Source organism: Polypterus senegalus, chromosome 4, assembly GCF_016835505.1.
Source record: "Polypterus senegalus isolate Bchr_013 chromosome 4, ASM1683550v1, whole genome shotgun sequence".
Lineage (NCBI taxonomy): Eukaryota > Metazoa > Chordata > Cladistia > Polypteriformes > Polypteridae > Polypterus > Polypterus senegalus.
This window is the reverse complement of record NC_053157.1, coordinates 171,412,319-171,430,985: the sequence shown is the minus strand read 5'-3', so window position 1 is coordinate 171,430,985 and position 18,667 is coordinate 171,412,319. Positions and strand designations below refer to the sequence as shown.

The window sequence follows — 18,667 nt, the reverse complement described above, 5'->3', positions numbered from 1 at the left end:
AAACATAATACACAGCATAAACAAAAAACAATTTTCACAGAGAAATAAGTTGTTTAAATTGCTTTAGCATTTTAATCCTTTACATTATATTCAGTGTAAAAACATATGGAACATATTTAAAAACATATGCATTACATAAGTCAAAACTTTTCTGTATTCAGAAGTTTAGAAAAACTACATTTTATTAAAACAAATACAATATAATACATGGGAGATCAAATCTGTTTTAAAATTTTCTTTTTTTTGCATTACATTCTGGGTATGGGTAACATCATATGTAATATTAACATAACCATGGAATATTTTTGTGCACATCTATTCATTCACACATCATCATCAGACCCATTCAATTCAGTTCAAAGTCACTGACGGCCCGTGTTTTTCCTGGCAGAACTAGAAATCAGAGAGCAACTATGGATAGGTTGAGGCTGTCCATTATAGGACACATGGGTGCCACCACGTACACTCATTCATATGAGGTCAACTTAGAGTAACTAGTTATCCTAATATGTGTTTCTTTGGACTATAGATTGAATAACAGAGTATGCAGGAGAAACCCACTTACACAGAGATATTGGTCAAACCAGGATTCAAACCCTCGACTCTGAAGCTGTCAGGCAGCAGTGTAAATCATTTATCTGCTGTGATTAATTTACAAACATTGGAACAACTAAAACACATAAATCATAAGAGTGATTTTATATATGCTGTGGGAGTGGGGGAACAGGGGCTTAGTAGAACAAAAGATAGCACTACCACCTCATAGATGGTTTAAATTCTGTCCATGGACTTTTTTTCTTTTGGTACTCTGTTTATCCCTCCCACATAATGGGGGGTGGTCTTGCATGACTGTCAGAATGTTAGATGAAGTTTGGTCATCAATGGTTTTCCTTCTTGGTGAATCGAGCACGATCATTAGAGCAGGGGTTGGGCAGGTGGTTTATAATGATGGGCGATCCACCCATGATGATTCAATTGTGATCGAGCACAATCATTGAAGCAGTTATGTTGTTTGGGGGGGTATTCCGAGATGGAGTTAGCCAGGATTAGCCGTGGCCCATAGCTTGGGAAATGCTGAGACAGACAGACAGACAGATAGATAGATATGAAAGGTACTATATAATACACAGACAGATAACTTTTAGCTATATAACAGTTTTATTTTATATATACTTTATATATCTAAAAAATACACTAAATCATGTACTAATCATCAGGGGCCTCATGTATAACGCCGTGCATAGAACTCGCACTATAACATGGCGTAAGCACAAAAGCCGAAATGTGCTTACGCACAGGAAAATCCAGATGCAGGAATCTGTGCGTACTCCAACTTCCACGTTCTTCTGCTACATAAATCCCAATCAGCGTGAAAACTAACACTCGTGCACGCGCATTATGTAACACCCCAAATCCTCCCAGAATTACGCCTATTTGAATATGCAAATCAATATAAATCACCCTTAAACGCAGCCTTCTGTGAAAAGACAATGGGAAAAGCACGGGGAAAATATAAGAATTTCAGCGAATACCAAGTGGAGGCAAAGGAAAAACATAGTATTTGTTCAAATAAACCGTAGTATAATCAACAAAATGAAGTTGATCGAGTGACATAGCGTGTTGGAGAAACTTGAAAGCTCACATTCACAAAATCGCACAGTGCCGGAAATAAAAAAGAAGTCACATATCAAAGTTGCCGTGAAAAGAAGAGTTGTAAGCCCACTGTCTGAGTGTCATATGAAAGTTTATTAGGGTACAGAGAAAAAAGGCACACGGTGGGGAAAAAGCACGAAATGTCAACTTTAATCTCGAATTTTCCACTTTAATCACGTAGTTTATTTTGTCATTTAGAAGAACATTATAAACTTCATCTTAAAATCGTTTAATTAACCAGTTTCTCAAAATTACATCGTAATTAAAGTAGCACGTTAAATGCTTTGTTTTGTATTTGATCTTCTACTCGTATGTGCTCTATGTGTGTGAATCACTACTTGCTTCTTAAACTGGCTCTCTTCCTCCAACTGGACACAGAGTCCATTACATTTGTGATATTACAACTCTCTGAATAACTAAAATACTGAGATGTATACGTGATATCATTTTCATGATGATAGGAGCTAAAGCACATTATTAAACATGTGTTTCATGAGCCTTGTGCTCATGATAAGTATTTATCTTTTGTCGAAATTTGTCGCTGCGTTTTTAGCTGTGTTGTTATTTTCTCTTTCTGTTTTATATTCAATATATATTGGCGGCGCCCAAGAGTCCTTGCTTTTCTTTCCCCAAGTAACAGATCGCCATACAATCAGCTCTGTAATAGACGTTAAGCCATCTGTAAGCTTAGCGCCGATTCTTCAAAACCGTTTAAAGAACATTGAAATATCTTCGTAGTACATGTTTAATTATTCTATCCTTCACGACACTCCCAGTGAAGAATATAGATTATTTAAATGAAGTTAAAGTTTTATGTGTATAATTTAACAAACATATTTTGCTGCATTTCACCTTAAAAATGATATCGTCATCATATGTAAATACGCGCTTTATAAAGTGGCCCAGGTTGTGAGATATTATAACTGTAGTGCAAGTTTACAGTGGGGTGATTGTACTTATAAGTACAAACCGTTCTACAAGGAGCAATTGATTGAGTGCATTTAAAGTTCTTGGGATTAAACTGTTTCTGAACTGCGAGGTCCGTACAGGAAAGGCTTTAAAACATTTTGCAGTGGCTGAGACAGCGTGTCCTTAAAGCTGTATACCGATAATTTTCTTTCCGATCAGCTGCTGCTGTGATTCACACAGTGATATAAATACTCCGAATCGTGCAGTGAGAGTAATAAGGAAAAAGATGATCCGCTGTGGCAACTCCTAACGGGAGGAGCTGAAAGAAGAAGAAGAAGAAAAGAAGAAGAAGGAGAAGTGAGAGTAACAACGCTAAAGCAGTTATGGTATTTGGAATACTATGGCTCTTCCCTGGACCATTATATTGTTACGAGTTAATTACAATCAGATGCATTACACTAATAAACAATATGCGGTTAGTTTCTGTGTATTTATAAAGCCGCGTCATGAAAATAATGAGTAATCACACAAGAACAGTACCATTGCTTTGACACTGGGTGCCGCCAGTTTGCAAAACCGAGCGGAGAACTTGCATACGACAAGGCATGAGGTACCGTGGAAAAGTGCGTGGCTTTACGCCAAGTGGAGGTTTTATACATCGCGATTTGAACGTGGAAAAGCTCTTACGCAACATTTCTGTGCGTACGCACCGTTTATACATGAGGCCCCAGATGTTTCAGGAAGGTAAGTAGGCAGTGGGAGTACATATAGATGTGAAAGGCACTAGATAAACTGATAGATAGGGAAGGCACGGTATAATAGATATAAAACTGTCAGGAAAAAAACAGGGAAAGCACTATACAGTATAATAGGCAGACAGAGAAAGCACTAGATAGATAGATAACAGTATTAGCTATATAGTAGTTTTATTTTATATATACTGTATATGTATTTTTAACTCAGAGATGTATGTCAAAAAGAAATTTATATCATATCAATATATCAATAATTACATAATTATCATATATCAATCAACAGATGTTGCATGCAGGCAAGCAGGCAGTGAGAGTAGAGATAGATGTGAAAGGCGCTAGATAGATAGGGAAGGCAGTGAATAAGCAGACAAGGAAAGCAGTACACAATGTGCAAAAAATAGTGACCACTACATAACAGTGTTAGGTATAATTAATTAAATCTTTAATCAACAGAAATTACATGAATCTACATTTTAAACTTGACGATTTACTTAAGAAAAAAAAGACATATGCCCCAGCGGCAAAAAGTGCAGAACAGCACCCCCTGAAATATCAATCTTAATCCAAGGTGGGCAAGTTAGGGTAATGAGTGTGACTGTGGCTGTTTCTGCGCATTTGTGAGAGGATCCTGTAATTAACTAATAGCCTGTCTACAGTTGGTTTCTCCTTTGTACCCAAAGCTGCTGGGATAAAATCCCCCTCAATTTTGGATTATAATGTTATGATTTGAATGTTTTATTTCAATAACTACTTAAATAGCAGTCTTTGTCAACAAGCAGCCTCATTCTTTGTTACTTGGGCTAAATGTGATATACAGTATTAGACTTTAAATTACAAAACATTTATTATGACACCATAATGACCTCTCATAAACTATGAACATTTTTAAAAAAGAGAAAAATGGAGCAGGTATATGGAAGAAACTCAGGTCGATCTAGAGAGGCTTCTCTGCATATTGCATCTGCTCCACACATTCAGGGCAAGGTGGCAAAACACTGTGTAGCACCATTGTATTCCCTCAATATTTCCAATAAAATGAGCTACATAATACAAAAATATGGTATGTCTTGTTGCAATTTTTCATTTTTTGTGAATTTGGAATATATATTCCATGAACCAAAAAAATAATATTTAATATTATTTTAACATTGCTTTGCAAGTGAAATGCCTTTTTATGACCATATATTTTATTTACCATAATACAAACAAACAGAGGGTTTTGCTGATAATTCGACTTAAAAAAAAGCACTGCAAAGACTTGCAATGTTCTAGTTTATAAATTTACAACATCCATTTAATGGTTAAATTAATAAAGCTATTGATTGACTTTCCACAGCTATATGAAAATACTGCAAGAGCAATCAATTTATTTTCCATGTACTTTGCTACAATTTGGATTTTACATTAGTACATTAATTCGGTAATGTAAATGGCTATTATAAACATTTCGCTGTTCTTTTGTTTTTGTCTTGGTATATACAATAGTAAGTTAAGCCTGATGCTTTTGCGTTTGGCCTCATGTTATATCTAAAACCCTATAGTTTTGAGCTTTTGAGGTTTGTCATTTCCTCCTGAAGAGAAAAACTTTCCAGTGTATAATCCTTCAACTTGTGGTGCTTCATATAAAATGATTTTAAGCTTTATGTCACTGTTACACGGTAACATGTAATTTCCTTTGCTATTCAGGTGACACAACTTCAAGAATAATCTGCAGTGTCCTTGTTGTTGAATCTATAGGATAGAAAAGAAACCCTGTATTATTTGTATGAACAGAAAAAAAGCAATTGATAACTGTTACAACTTCACCAAGAGGAAGTCAGATTTTCTGTTGCAAAAACTTCCAGAGAAGAGAGAGATATTGATTTCAAATGTATGCCTCTCAAATTGGGAGATAGAAAACAATATAAAAGAGGCTCTTTTAAGAGGGTTGCAATATAGTGAAGACATATCCTTTAAAGTGGGGACAGATTTTTTTGGTTTTATTCAGAGGATTTCTTAACCACATTAGCATGGAAGAATAACAATGGATGAATAAAAGTAGATGAGGGAGTACATAGGGTGGCCGTCAAGAGGCAGTCTTTTTTCTTTGTTAGGTTTGGTCACTTGCTCATTAATGTAAAAATATTAGTAGGATCACTCTTGGGACCAGTTTTGCTGGTTGGCATGTGTTGTGGATAATAGAATGTGCAATTGCTTGCATTTTAGGATGCAGTATACATAAGGATATGATAATATCACAAAGCAAGGCCACTATAATAACAGTACATTGCTTGCTATAGTTCTGAGTGGAAAGCACTTAATTCAGTTTACCAATCCAAGAAATGCTTTGATTTAGCAGTCATTAAACACATTATTTACTATTCAATGATTTATTTTAAGGTATTAAAATATTCTCAAACTATGCTCTGAGCGATTTGTTTACATTGTACTTACCTGTAAACTTCTGTATAATTTTTGGCTTTTTGTTCCATACAATAAAGATATAATAAGCTGGAATTCCTGTAAGTGTAATACCAAAACCAATCCCTGTGTTGATGGGATCTGAGTACAATGAAAGTCCAACCATAAGAAAGCAGCTAAAACAAAATAAAGCTGGAATGAACAGAGGAACCTGAAATAGCAGAACAGATGATATATACGGTTAATGTGTTATACTCAGAATTATATATTTTTTTTATCATTTGAATTAACAAAAAGTTTTCTGTATGACAGGAAGAGGTGTTCGTGTGAGCCCTCCACACCAAGAACAACACTCAGGAGGCAAAAGGTACAAAAATGTCAGCTGTAGTAAACACTACAGTATAAATGCAGAGAGTGACACAGAAACAAGACAACTTAAAATAGAAATAAACACACAACATACAGTAGGTGAAAGTTTAATTAAACTAAGATATTTCCTAGTAAAACTGTCTTTCATTGCCATGAAGGGGATTTGAAATACTTTTACTGCATTTTTTCCCTGTTTTAGTAGAAATTTTTGTAAGAGGGGCTGTGGTACAGAAAAGAAGTGCAAGCAAAATAAACCACAAGAAGTTGGCCAGTAACTAAACATTTCATTGCTGTCTTTGCTGGTAACACTAAAAAAAGAGTTTTCAGAGAGGAAGGGATTAATTATAAAAAAGGAGTCCTAGAGTTTGTGTAAAGTTTAGTATTCTATAATCTGCTTTTGACTCATGCTCATTTGTCTTTGCTTCAATATTTCTATTCTGATTACAATCACAGTTAAGTATCCTGGAAAGACAAAAAAAATAATAATTCATGTCTCTATACTGTAAAAAAAGGTTGCATTTTGACTTGGATTTTATTTATTGGTCGTTGAAAACTTTTATTTTATTTCTGATGTAAATGCTTATCTCCTGGTGAGATTCAGCCTAGAAAAGAATACAAGTAGGTTGGCACTCTGTTTGGTGTAGACGTTTTGATCTTTAGTGTTTTTCATGAATGACACGACAAAACTAGGGAATTGGAAGTCAGGAAGTTTAGGACAGTCCAGCTTTATATAAAGGAAAGGACAGTGGCATTATTACAAATAAGAAAAATAACTTTGACATTTCTAACCCATAGTTAACAAATTAAAGGGGAAATGAGTAGTAGTCTAAATTAGTTTAGATTAGATTAGACTGTTATACACTGCTTACTTGCCTTAATGTGACAAATATCAAGAATAAATCAAGTGAGATGGAATTATATGTAGCTGCACATAATTTTGATATGGCAATAAAAGAAAAGTGAATACATCAGAGGGAGGGAAATGAGTATAAAAATAAACAGTATTCATTATTTAGGTAAGATAAACCTATTATTATTATTATTTTTATTTAGGTGAGATAGATTTGAAAACTGAACACAATAAAAGGATTACGACATTAGTTACTTTTTTTACCACAGTATGTTAAAACACACACAAGAGGATAACCTGTCAAGATTTAGTACTTGGCAACAATAATGTTAAAATTCAGGGAAGCAGATTGAAGCCTTAGGGACAGATAACCATAATACATTCAAGCAGTTTTTGCAGAGCACATATTTATTAACTAAAAATGTTAAGTTTAATTTTAATGGGGCAAATTTTAACAGATATATCAAAACCTAAAATAAAGCTAACTAGGAAAAAATCTTTTAAGTGTGAAATTAGTGGAGAAATAGTGGTGCAGGTTTAAAAGTGTTCTATGTACAATGCGGAACAAGTTCATCCCCATATTTAGAAGCACTAAAAAAATTAAGGTGGAAACCATTGTGTAAAAATAAGGAGCTACAAAGAGGAAGCAAATTAAACAACAAAAAAATTAACAGTTATGCAATGCATACAGGTCCAATAACTACAGCCATAACTAGATCTTATGAGAACAGATGAGTAACAGTTGAAACACATAGTAGGAAAGCTAAAAGGTAATTAGAGAGAAGTACTTGTATTATGCAAAAGATTAAAATTTATTTTTATTATTTTTGTGGTAAAAATGGTTAAAGTGGGCGGCACGGTGGCGCAGTGGTAGCGCTGCTGCCTCGGAGTTAGGAGACCCGGGTTCGCTTCCCGGGTCCTCCCTGCGTGGAGTTTGCATGTTCTCCCCGTGTCTGCGTGGGTTTCCTCCGGGTACTGTGGGTCCCTGCCACAGTCCAAAGACATGCAGGTTAGGTGGATTGGCGATTCTAAATTGTCCCTAGTGGGTGTGGATGTGTGTGTCCTGCAGTAGGTTGGCGCCCTGCCCGGGATTGGTTCCTGCCTGTGTTGGCTGGGATTGGCTCCAGCAGACCCCCGTGACCCTGTGTTTGGATTCAACGGGTTAGAAAATGGATGGATGGTTAAAGTGGAAGTATATTAAAAACAGTCAGGACAAAGTAAAATATATTAACAATGTAATAGTAAATTCTCAAAATTAACTTTTTTCTGCAAATTTCAAGGTTGAAAAAGACAATAACCTTACAGCAGTTACAGGAAGAAAAGAGTTATCTTCTCAAGATCTTTTTGCCAACTGGGTAATGATAAAAATGGTGTTACATGCTGTGCGAATATCTAGCAACCCCTCTGCTTCAGCACCAGCACTTACAAGACCTCTCCTGCTGCTAGTGTCATCTGCATGATGCAAACCTGCTCAATGATATACTGGTAGTTTTTGGGTCTTTGACAACCTATTACCAGTTATGCATCTCATCAAATAATGTAGCAATTATGGTGTTTCAAAGGAGCATTACCTTACAATTTAAAAAATTTCATCCATTTACCAAACATTTTATTTCAATTAGCATTCCATCAAGAAATTTGGCCAGACAGGCATTAGAGTGCAAGACTAATTTAAAGCTCATATATAAAGGGAAGTTGAAAAAGCTGCCCCAAACTGAGGTGGTAAATGACCAGGATGATAGTGTAAATGTGAAGGGGGTTATTGTCTTGCTATCACTTGTTGCATCATATTTATCCATGTTAAAAAACAATCTTTTCAACATAAAATCTTCAACAAAGTACTTTGTCCAAATATACTACTGTAGATATTTACCTTAAAAGGACGATGCATTTGTGGTTGTTTATATCTCAGGTATATAAGTCCCACAATGACAATTCCAATGAATAGCCACCTGACAAAGCTCATAAAATTTAGCAAACTGTAAATGTCTCCCACAAACAGCATTAGTATTGTTAGAGGGTACTGCAGAAAAAAAAAGTAAAAAAAAAATTAATCAAATGATGACCAAAATAACTATGGCCTGTATCATTATGGTAAATGTAAAGGATTTTAATGCTGCATATTGGTTTTACAATGTAATATACTAGTTTGTCATTTAAAAGTAGTAATGAATAATGGCATTACATTCAAAAAACAACTTAAAATTCCAACCATACATACACTGTTTAACCGACGTTTCAATTTGAAGGTCTTTGGAGCCATCTTTATCCTGATATCACTTAGCACAAGGAGCAAATCATCTTGGATAAGACACCAGTCATCCAAGTCATTTTAATTATCTATGTTTTTCCTGCATAATCAGGGCTAATGGTATTTGGTGCTCCTATGTTTGTTTGTCTTTGTTATTAATTACTAGTCTTTGCTAACATTTTTTTTTTTTGTACAACGTGAATAAAGGAAGTTGTGAAAAAGGACTTACACACATGTGACAACAATTACTGGATGTTTGTCTGCAAGAACACTAGAGTTAATCACCAGGCTATTGCTATTATGTAGATACCAAGGAAAAAGATCAGGGGCCCAGCTCTACAATAAGAGGAAAAGGTAATGACTACACCTGTCTTCTGTCATCGTGGGCAATATAAGATCACTGGCCAATACAATAGATGAGCTCTCAACACTGATTTAAGAACAAATGGACATACAAACTCAGCAGTCTCAAGCGCTTCATGGAGACATGGTTTAGAGATGAAACTCTGGATTCTGTGGTTGCATTGAATAGATTTAAAATTGAGCAGGTGGACAGAAGCAGTAGCAAAAGTGATATAGGAAGAATGGATTTGCTGTTTTTGTGAATGAAAAATGGTGAAATCCCAGACAAATTACAATTAAAGCACAGGTATGCAACACAAATGTTGAGTTGCCAGCAACAAGCCTAATGGCCGCATTATATGCTAAGAGAACTCTCACATGGCATTGTGCTGTCAGTTTACATTCTGCCTTGGCAGTTGCAGCAATTGCAATAGACAGTATATTCTGTGGTAAGCAAACTCATTACCCACACAGCACAGTTTCAGGGGACCTTAACTATATTTCATTTTCTTGCACCCTGACCAATTTTAACCTGTTTGTGGACTGCAAGTTCCACAAAATCCCAATAACTAAGCTAAACAAGAAGGAATTACAAAAAGACATGAAAATAAATAAAAGCCTTTAAATGCAGACTTTTATTCACTATATGTCAAAATCCCTAAAACACAGAGAACAAAACCAAAAAGATATATAATAAAAACAGGAAAATTTAAATAAGAAATCAAATCATAATACTCATGTCTCTTGTAGGTACTTGTTAAGTGCTGCTACTTGAAACCTGTAGTATCCTATAGTCTTGCAAAGTCTACAAATGTGCATTTTCTTTGTGTCATGCCTTTGCAACATTGCATAGTAAACAAAATTATGTACAATCTAAAATATGGGAGCTTTGCTTTATTCAAGCTAAAGAGGAAATTGTCAAATCCAGTTGCCAGCAAATGCGGTCAAAAGACATATGAAGCTACAATGAAACAAGGTGCTTATGATGTGGAAAATTAAGTGTTTGAAGCTTTTGGAGAAAAGTAAAATGTAGTAGCACACATCATTAGATTCCTTATTTTTTTATATGGAAATAAGGGTATTAATGGCAAGTATGGCTTTAATCACACCCTATGTCAAAGTATTCAACAGGGAAAATATTCTAGTTGAGTGATATAAGTTTATAAATGATTCCATCTATGACAAGATTTTGAAACGTGATTAACTTGAAGGTGTTTACAAGCAAGAAAAATAAATCTGAGATCTGGCATACAAGGCACAAAGTTAAACAGGAGTATGGTGAGGTGAGATGTGCAGTAAAGGTGTTGGGAGCCACTCTCTCCAGCATATAAGTGGCTGGAAGAGGCTTCATGAAAGATACAATAGTATAAGGGATACTGTTCAGGTAACATTGTCAATGTGTAAGAGAAGGGCAAAACCTGGCACAGTATTTTTAATCTTAAATATCATCATGGAGTTGATTTGGAAGAAATATGATGCTCTGCTACTTATTTGTGTAAATTGCTTTAGATACAAAACAGATGCTTTAGGAGCTATTCCTCATTCTGATTCTAAACGTGTCCCTCTGGCACTGAATGGAAAATTTTATGCAAGCTGTATGGAATGTTAAAGGAAAATGTACAATTTTTAAGAAGATAAAACATTTAGAAAAAAAAAAACTGAGATGAAAATGATTATATAGATATGCAGAGCTTATCTTCCTTTGCCCTAGAAAGGTACAGAGCTGAGAGGAAGGATTTATGTTGAGAAAATAAGTTGTGTGATGAAGGAAAAAAGCTGACATGCTTTGAGTATGTGGAAAGAAAAATAGAAAAAAGGAATGGGTTTGGAAATGTGCTCTGTGTTGAATATGGAGGGGATGAGGACTTGGAGGAAGAGAAAAAATAATGGAGAGGGTTAAGAAATGCATGAGCAGAATGTATCTCTGCCCCAGGGATGTCAGAAGAAAAAGGGGAAGGAAATTTGTAGATGGGCATTTGACTGAGATAATGATTAAATCTGTGGTGTATTGTTATATAATAAGCATACTGTATTTTGTCTTCCTAGTCTACTCAAAAAATGACACAGATATAAAATGACAAATTAGGTCAATGCAGATGATAAAATAATTGTGTACTTTCTGTTTCAGGATTTATTACTCACAATACATTATTTAAAAAAGAGCAATTATTCATTAGGGTGAGGAAAGTTTAAACTCTTTCTTCAGTCTCTTCGATCTCAAGTTGATCTCTGTTCAAATCATAATTGTGAAGTAATTAAATAAAATGAAAACATTTTAGGTGTGAAATTATTAAAACAAATGAAGTAGTAGTTGTAATAAAGAAGTCAATATTCTGAAGAATTTTGATGAACCACTTCAAAATGAATTTCCTAACAATGTACTAAATGTGATAAAACCAAACCAGTCTTCATAATGTAGTTAAATTAAATCAAGCAGCAGCAGCTGTTATCCATCTAAACTTTTATGTCTGCATTTTACAGATGGGTTCATTTATTATTTCCTTTAATTTTCAAATACAGTCCAAACAAATTTCATCCCAGTAACTATTGCTGTTTGAGTCTTTTAATCTACAGTATACAATCATGCATGTGCAGTGAAAAGTTATAAAATAATAAATACTTTGCTTACTTCTAATATCAAGAAATATGAATTTTTGAGGACCTGTAAACCATGTTTTAACTTTTCATGCCTGCATTAAATTAACCATTCATCCACTTAATGAAGATGTTAAACCACGTTTTAGGGTTACAGCATATTTAAGTAAGTAGATGAGTAAAAATATTATTACTTACCAGAAAAATAACTGCAGGTAATGGTGTATGTTTTCGGATATGAACCATGGACAACAGTTCAGGTAAGTGACCCTCACGAGAAGCAGCATAAAACATCCTAAGCAAAATTTAGAAATAAAATATACACTTTTGTTTATTGAAACAAAATTAAGATTTTATAAATTTCATTATATTTCCACTCAGTAGAATATACGTTTTAGGAATACCATGTTTTAGGTCACAACAAACCAACTGGTTATTTAGAAAAACAAAGTGATTTCAGTGGGCTTTACAGTCAAAAAATACATAAGACTTACAGTATGTGCTTATGTGTCTAGTGATGTGATTCTTAAAAACAACCCTGTATGGATTAGGAGAGAGGGGGCACTTTTATTTTAATCATTCAGTTAATTAATTAACTTCAATTGTGTGCTAAGCCAATAAAACTTTCTTAGTGATCCATGTTGCATTTTTAATGATAACTCTTAAGTGTGAAAAAAACAGCAAAACATTTTTGGGAAAAGATTTAATCATCTGTATCTTGGTCATATAGGTACTTTACTCTCCCATGAACCTGAACTTTAGTATTATTGAATGCTTGGCTGAAGACATTATTCAAAGCAATGTATAAGATTAGGATAAAACAGTATAATTAGTTAAATACAGTCTTTACAATTGCATCTTTCACTATTTGCACTTATTTTATATCTGTTTTATGCTTTATCTCTGGAAAATATACTACTGTAACTATTATGTGACGTCTTGTTATTTTTGGTTTAGTTACTATTTTTAAACTGTTTCATTTTTAAATTTGTGTCTCATGTTTAATTTATGGAAGGACCATTTAGTTTACTTGGGGCCACAATCATTTTGGATCCTTTTGTTGTTTGAAGTGGTCATTTGTTACTACTACATGTCAGCTGGAAGTGATGTCATTGGTCCATAGCTATGACGTTAACAGGCTACCACCATTGTTCAAGTTTGTAGAAATTCTAAAAATCTTGTGGGTAGTAGCTAGTCTCATATAAACACTGAGAAGTTGAGATTTCTTGCTTGTTTTTTGATGATGATTTTTGTTGACATATTGCATTTTGGTGCAGTGATCTGAGTGACTGTTTTTACTTTAGAAGGGTTTTTTTTTCCCATTTGAATCTCCTTGTTTATAAACTTTGCTGATTTTGCCTGCCATTCTTCATATTTCCAGAACTAATTGAAGCACAAGTGGGACAATTGATTTGTCATATTTATTTTGTTTTTAAATTAATAACACTGTGAAATATTATGCTTTTAGATGAATACTGCAGAAAAACATAACTTCTAAATTCTCACATTAAACTCACCTGTCTATATCATTTCTGGATAATGATTATCCTACTGTATTGTATTCTGCACACAGTATGTACAGTTGCTACAACGCTACATTCAGTACAGTAGTTTATAGGGCCATTATTGCCACATTTGCAGAAGACAGTGAAATTCTTATATGCTTGTGCTAATCAACATGATACATGACTCTGTATAATGTTTATCTATAAAGTTACTTATTACTAAAGTTGAAGTCTACTTGTATTTTTTATGTACAGTATATATTTATTTTATATGCTATTTTTTATTTTATTGATTTTACTAAAATCAAATAACATTCCATAAAAATAAATCAAGTTTTACAAAAACAGGTTCGAAACAAATCAATCCCCACCCCTGCAAAACAGAACTAGGCCAGCAAAGTAAAACTTTAAGCTAGTAAAAATAAGTAAATAGATCAATTAAAAAAGTGAATAAAGGTACAATTGTGCTGAAAAAGTCTGTGAACCCTTTAAAATTTTCTATATTTCTGCATAAATATGACCTAAAACATCATCAGATTTTCAGTCAAGTCCTAAAAGTATATAAAGAGAAACCAGATAAAACAAATGAGACAAAAATATTATACTTGGTCATTTATTTACTAAGGATAATCATCGAATATTACATATTTGCGAGTGGCAAAAGTATGTGAACCTTTGCTTTCAGTGTCTGGTGTGACACCCCCATTTGCAGCAATAACTGCAACTAAACATTTCCAGTAACTTTTGATCATTCCTGCACACCCGCTTAGAGGAATTTTAGCCTATTCCTCCGTACAGAACAGCTTCAACTCTGGGATGTTGGTGGGTTTCCTCACATTAACTGCTCGCTTCAGGTCCTTCCACAATATTTCGACTTTGACTTGGCCATTCCAAAACATTAACTTTATTCTTCTTTAACCATTCTTTGGTAGAACGACTTGTGTGCTAAGGGCCGTTGTCTTGCTGCATGACCCACCTTCTCTTGAGATTCAGTTCATGAACAGATGTCCTGAAATTTTCCTTTAGAATTTTCTGATATAATTCAGAATTCATTGTTCCATCAATGAAGGCAAGCCGTCCTGGCTCAGATGCAGCAAAACAGGCCCAAACCATGATACTATCACCACCATGTTTCACAGATGGGATAAGGTTCTTATGCTGGAATGCAGTGTTTTCCTTTCACCAAAAATAACGTTTTTTATTTAAACCAAAAAGTTCTATTTTGGTCTCATCCGTCCACAAAACATTCTTCCAATAGCCTTCTGGTTTGTCCACGTGATCTTTAGCAAATTGCAGACGAGCAGCAATGTTTTTTTGGAGAGCAGTGGCTTTCTCCTTCCAACCCCGCCATGCACACCATTGCTGTTCGGTGTTCTCCTGATGGTGGACTCATGAAAATGAACATGAACATTAGCCAATGTGAGAGAGGCCTTCAGTTGCTTAGAAGTTACCCTGGGGTCCTTTGTGACCTTGCCAACTATTACACATCTTGCTCTTGGAGTGATCTTTGTTGGTCGACCACTCCTGGGGAGGGTAACAATGGTCTTGAATTTCCTCTATTTGTACACAATCTGTCTAATTGTGGATTGGTGGAGTCCTAACTCTTTAGAGATGGTTTTGTAACCTTTTCCAGCCTGTTGAGTATCAAAAACTCTTTTTCTGAGGTCCTCAGAAATCTCCTTTGTTTGTGCCATGATACACTTCCACAAACATGTGTTGTGAAGAGCAGACTTCGATAGATCTCTGTTCTTTAAATAACACAGGGTGCCCACTCCTCACCTGATTGTCATCCCACTAATTGAAAACACCTGACTTTAATTTCACCTTCAAACTAACTGCTATTCCTAAAGGTTCACATACTTTTGCCACTCACAAATATGTAATATTCAATCATTTTCCTCAATAAATAAATGACCAAGTATAATATTTTTGTCTAATTTGTTTAAATGGTTTCTCTGTATCTACTTTTAGGACATGAGTGAAAATCTGATGATGTTTTAGGTCATATTTATGCAGAAATATAGAAAATTCTAAAGGGTTCACAGACTTTCAAGCACAACTGTAAATGGAGTAAAAGAGGGTAGAGAACCTGCTTCCTCAATTTAAATGCTTATTCTAAAATGTTACTAATTAGATCCTGCCAGCTTTTTAAAAAGTTTTGTACAGATCCCCAAAGTGTGTATTTGATTTTTTCCAATTTCAAATAGTATAAAATATTGGTTACCCACTGACTTAGAATAGGAAAGTAAGGATTCTTCCAGTTGAGCAAGATAAGTCTACATGCCAATAGTGTAATAAAGGCAATACAGTTTGTTCTTCTCCACTTTAAGACCCTCTGTATGTACAACAAACACAGCTGGTAATGGGTTAGGAGAAATTGTGACTCAGAGGCTGTCTGAAAGGCATTTAAAGATTTTGGTCCAAAATAATGTTAATTTGGTGCATGCCAAAAACATGTGGCCCAATGAGGCTGGAACGTGATTGCGGTGTTCACAGGTTGGATCTTGCCCTGGAAACATTTTGGACAATTTTAAGCAAGATAGGTGTGCTCAATATATAGTTTTGAGTTGAATAATTCTATGCTTTGAGCTATATGAAGCTCAAGTGAATTCTGTGCATTGCTACATTCCAGTCCTTTTCTACGATGTTGAGTGACAGATCCTTTTCCTGCTGTAATCTTGGATCTTTGAAAGGTAGGGACTGTGAAATGGTTTTATATATTATCGAAATGCTGCCTGAGTCCTCAAAACTGATCAATATTATTTCTGGCATAGAGGTAGGTGGGAAATGAGGAAAACTGGGCAGGTTCTGTTTAACAAAGTTTCTAACTGAAGGTAGTAAAATAAATTTGTTGCTGGAAACTTAAATTTGGAGTGTAATTTTTCGTAGGAAGCAAAGATGTTGTTTATATAAAGATCTCTAAGTAATTAATCCCAAACGTTTTTCAGACATTGAAAACTGTGTACATTTGAGAGGGTGGAAAAAGGTGGTTCTCATGCAGAGTTGCCACAGATAAAAGCTTCTCTATCTTAAAATACTTCCTACATTGGTTCCATATTCTGAGTGAGTGAAGCACAATTAGGTTGTTAGTATACAGTATTGACGATAACTTGTATATATTGGGGTACAAAGCAAGAAATATAAGGAATTACTGCAGGATTTTATTTCTATTGCGGACCAAGCCTGTGTCTGTTCATCTATTTGTGTCCATATCCAGATTTATATAGCTTGTATATTTGCTACCCAGTAATAAAACTGAAAGTTAGGTAGAGCCATGCCACCTTCTGCCTCAGGGGCCTCATGTATAACGCCGTGCATAGAACTCGCACTATAACATGGCGTAAGCACAAAAGCCGAAATGTGCTTACGCACAGAAAAATCCAGATGCAGGAATCTGTGCGTACTCCAACTTCCACATTCTTTCGCTACATAAATCCCGATCAGCGTGAAAACTAACGCTCGTGCACGCGCATTTTGTAACGCCCCAAATCCTCCCAGAATTACGCCTATTTGAATATGCAAATCAATATAAATCGCCCTTAAGCGCAGCCTTCTGTGAAAAGACAATGGGAAAAGCACGGGGGAAACATAAGAATTTCAGCGAATACCAAGTGGAGGCAAAGGAAAAACATACTATTTGTTCAAATAAACCGTGGGATAATCAACAAAATGAAGTTGATCGAGTGACATAGCGTGTTGGAGAAACTTGAAAGCTCACATTCACAAAATCGCACAGTGCCGGAAATAAAAAAGAAGTCACATATCAAAGTTGCCGTGAAAAGAAGAGTTGTAAGCCCACTGTCTGAGTGTCATATGAAAGCTTATTAGGGTACAGAGAAAAAAGGCACACGGTAGGGAAAAAGCACGAAATGTCAACTTTAATCTCGAATTTTCCACTTTAATCACGTAGTTTATTTTGTCATTTAGTAGAACATTATAAACTTCATCTTAAAATCATTTAATTAACCAGTTTCTCAAAATTACATCGTAATTAAAGTAGCACGTTAAATGCTTTGTTTTATATTTGATCTTCTACTCGTATGTGATCTATGTGTGTGAATCACTACTTGCTTCTTAAACTGGCTCTCTTCCTCCAACTGGACACAGAATCCATTACATTTGTGATATTACAGCTCTCTGAATAACTAAAATACTGAAATGTATACGTGATGTCATTTTCATGATGATAGGAGCTAAAGCACATTATTAAACATGTGTTTCATGAGCCTCGTGCTCATGACAAGCATTTATCTTTTGTCGAAATTTGTCGCTGCGTTTTTAGCTGTGTTGTTATTTTCTCTTTCTGTTTTATATTCAATATATATTGGCGTGGCCGCCCAAGAGTCCTTGCTTTTCTTTCCCCAAGTAACCGATCGCCACACAATCAGCTCTGTAATAGACGTTAAGCCATCTGTAAGCTTAGCGCCGATTCTTCAAAACGTTTAAAGAACATTGAAATATCTTCGTAGTACATGTTTAATTATTCTATCCTTCACGACACTCCCAGTGAAGAATATAGATTATTTAAATGAAGTTAAAGTTTTATGTGTATAATTTAACAAACATATTTTGCTGCATTTCACCTTAAAAATGATATCGTCATCATATGTAAATACGCGCTTTATAAAGTGGCCCAGGTTGTGAGATATTATAACTGTAGTGCAAGTTTACAGTGTGGTGATTGTACTTATAAGTACAGACAGTTCTACAAGGAGCAATTGATTGCCTGCATTTAAAGTTCTTGGGATTAAACTGTTTCTGAACCGCGAGGTCCGTACAGGAAAGGCTTTAAAACGTTTTGCAGTGGCTGAGACAGCGTGTCCTTAAAGCTGTATAGCGATAATTCTCTTTCCGATCAGCTGCTGCTGTGATTCACACTCAGATACAGTGATATAAATACTCCAAGTCGTGCAGTGAGAGTAATATGGAAAAAAATGATCCGCTGTGGCAACTCCTAACGGGAGGAGCTGAAAGAAGAAGAAGAAGAAGAAGAAGAAGAAGAAATGAGAGTAACAACGCTAAAGCAGTTATGGTATTT

At 35.0% G+C, this 18,667-nt stretch overlaps 1 protein-coding gene across 1 annotated transcript in view; it reads right to left on the bottom strand.

Moving 5' to 3' along the window:
• Positions 1 to 3,226: 3,226 nt before the first annotated feature.
• The window catches only part of slc7a11 (solute carrier family 7 member 11), a 138,950-nt gene continuing 123,509 nt past the window's right edge, over positions 3,227 to 18,667 (bottom strand). The window contains exons 9-12 of the mRNA XM_039751681.1: positions 12,323 to 12,419; positions 8,810 to 8,959; positions 5,751 to 5,928; positions 3,227 to 5,048 (exon numbers count right to left, since the gene is read on the bottom strand). Coding sequence (XP_039607615.1) covers positions 4,996 to 5,048; positions 5,751 to 5,928; positions 8,810 to 8,959; positions 12,323 to 12,419 — 478 coding nt within the window. The 3' untranslated portion in view covers positions 3,227 to 4,995. The remainder of the gene's footprint in view (positions 5,049 to 5,750; positions 5,929 to 8,809; positions 8,960 to 12,322; positions 12,420 to 18,667) is intronic.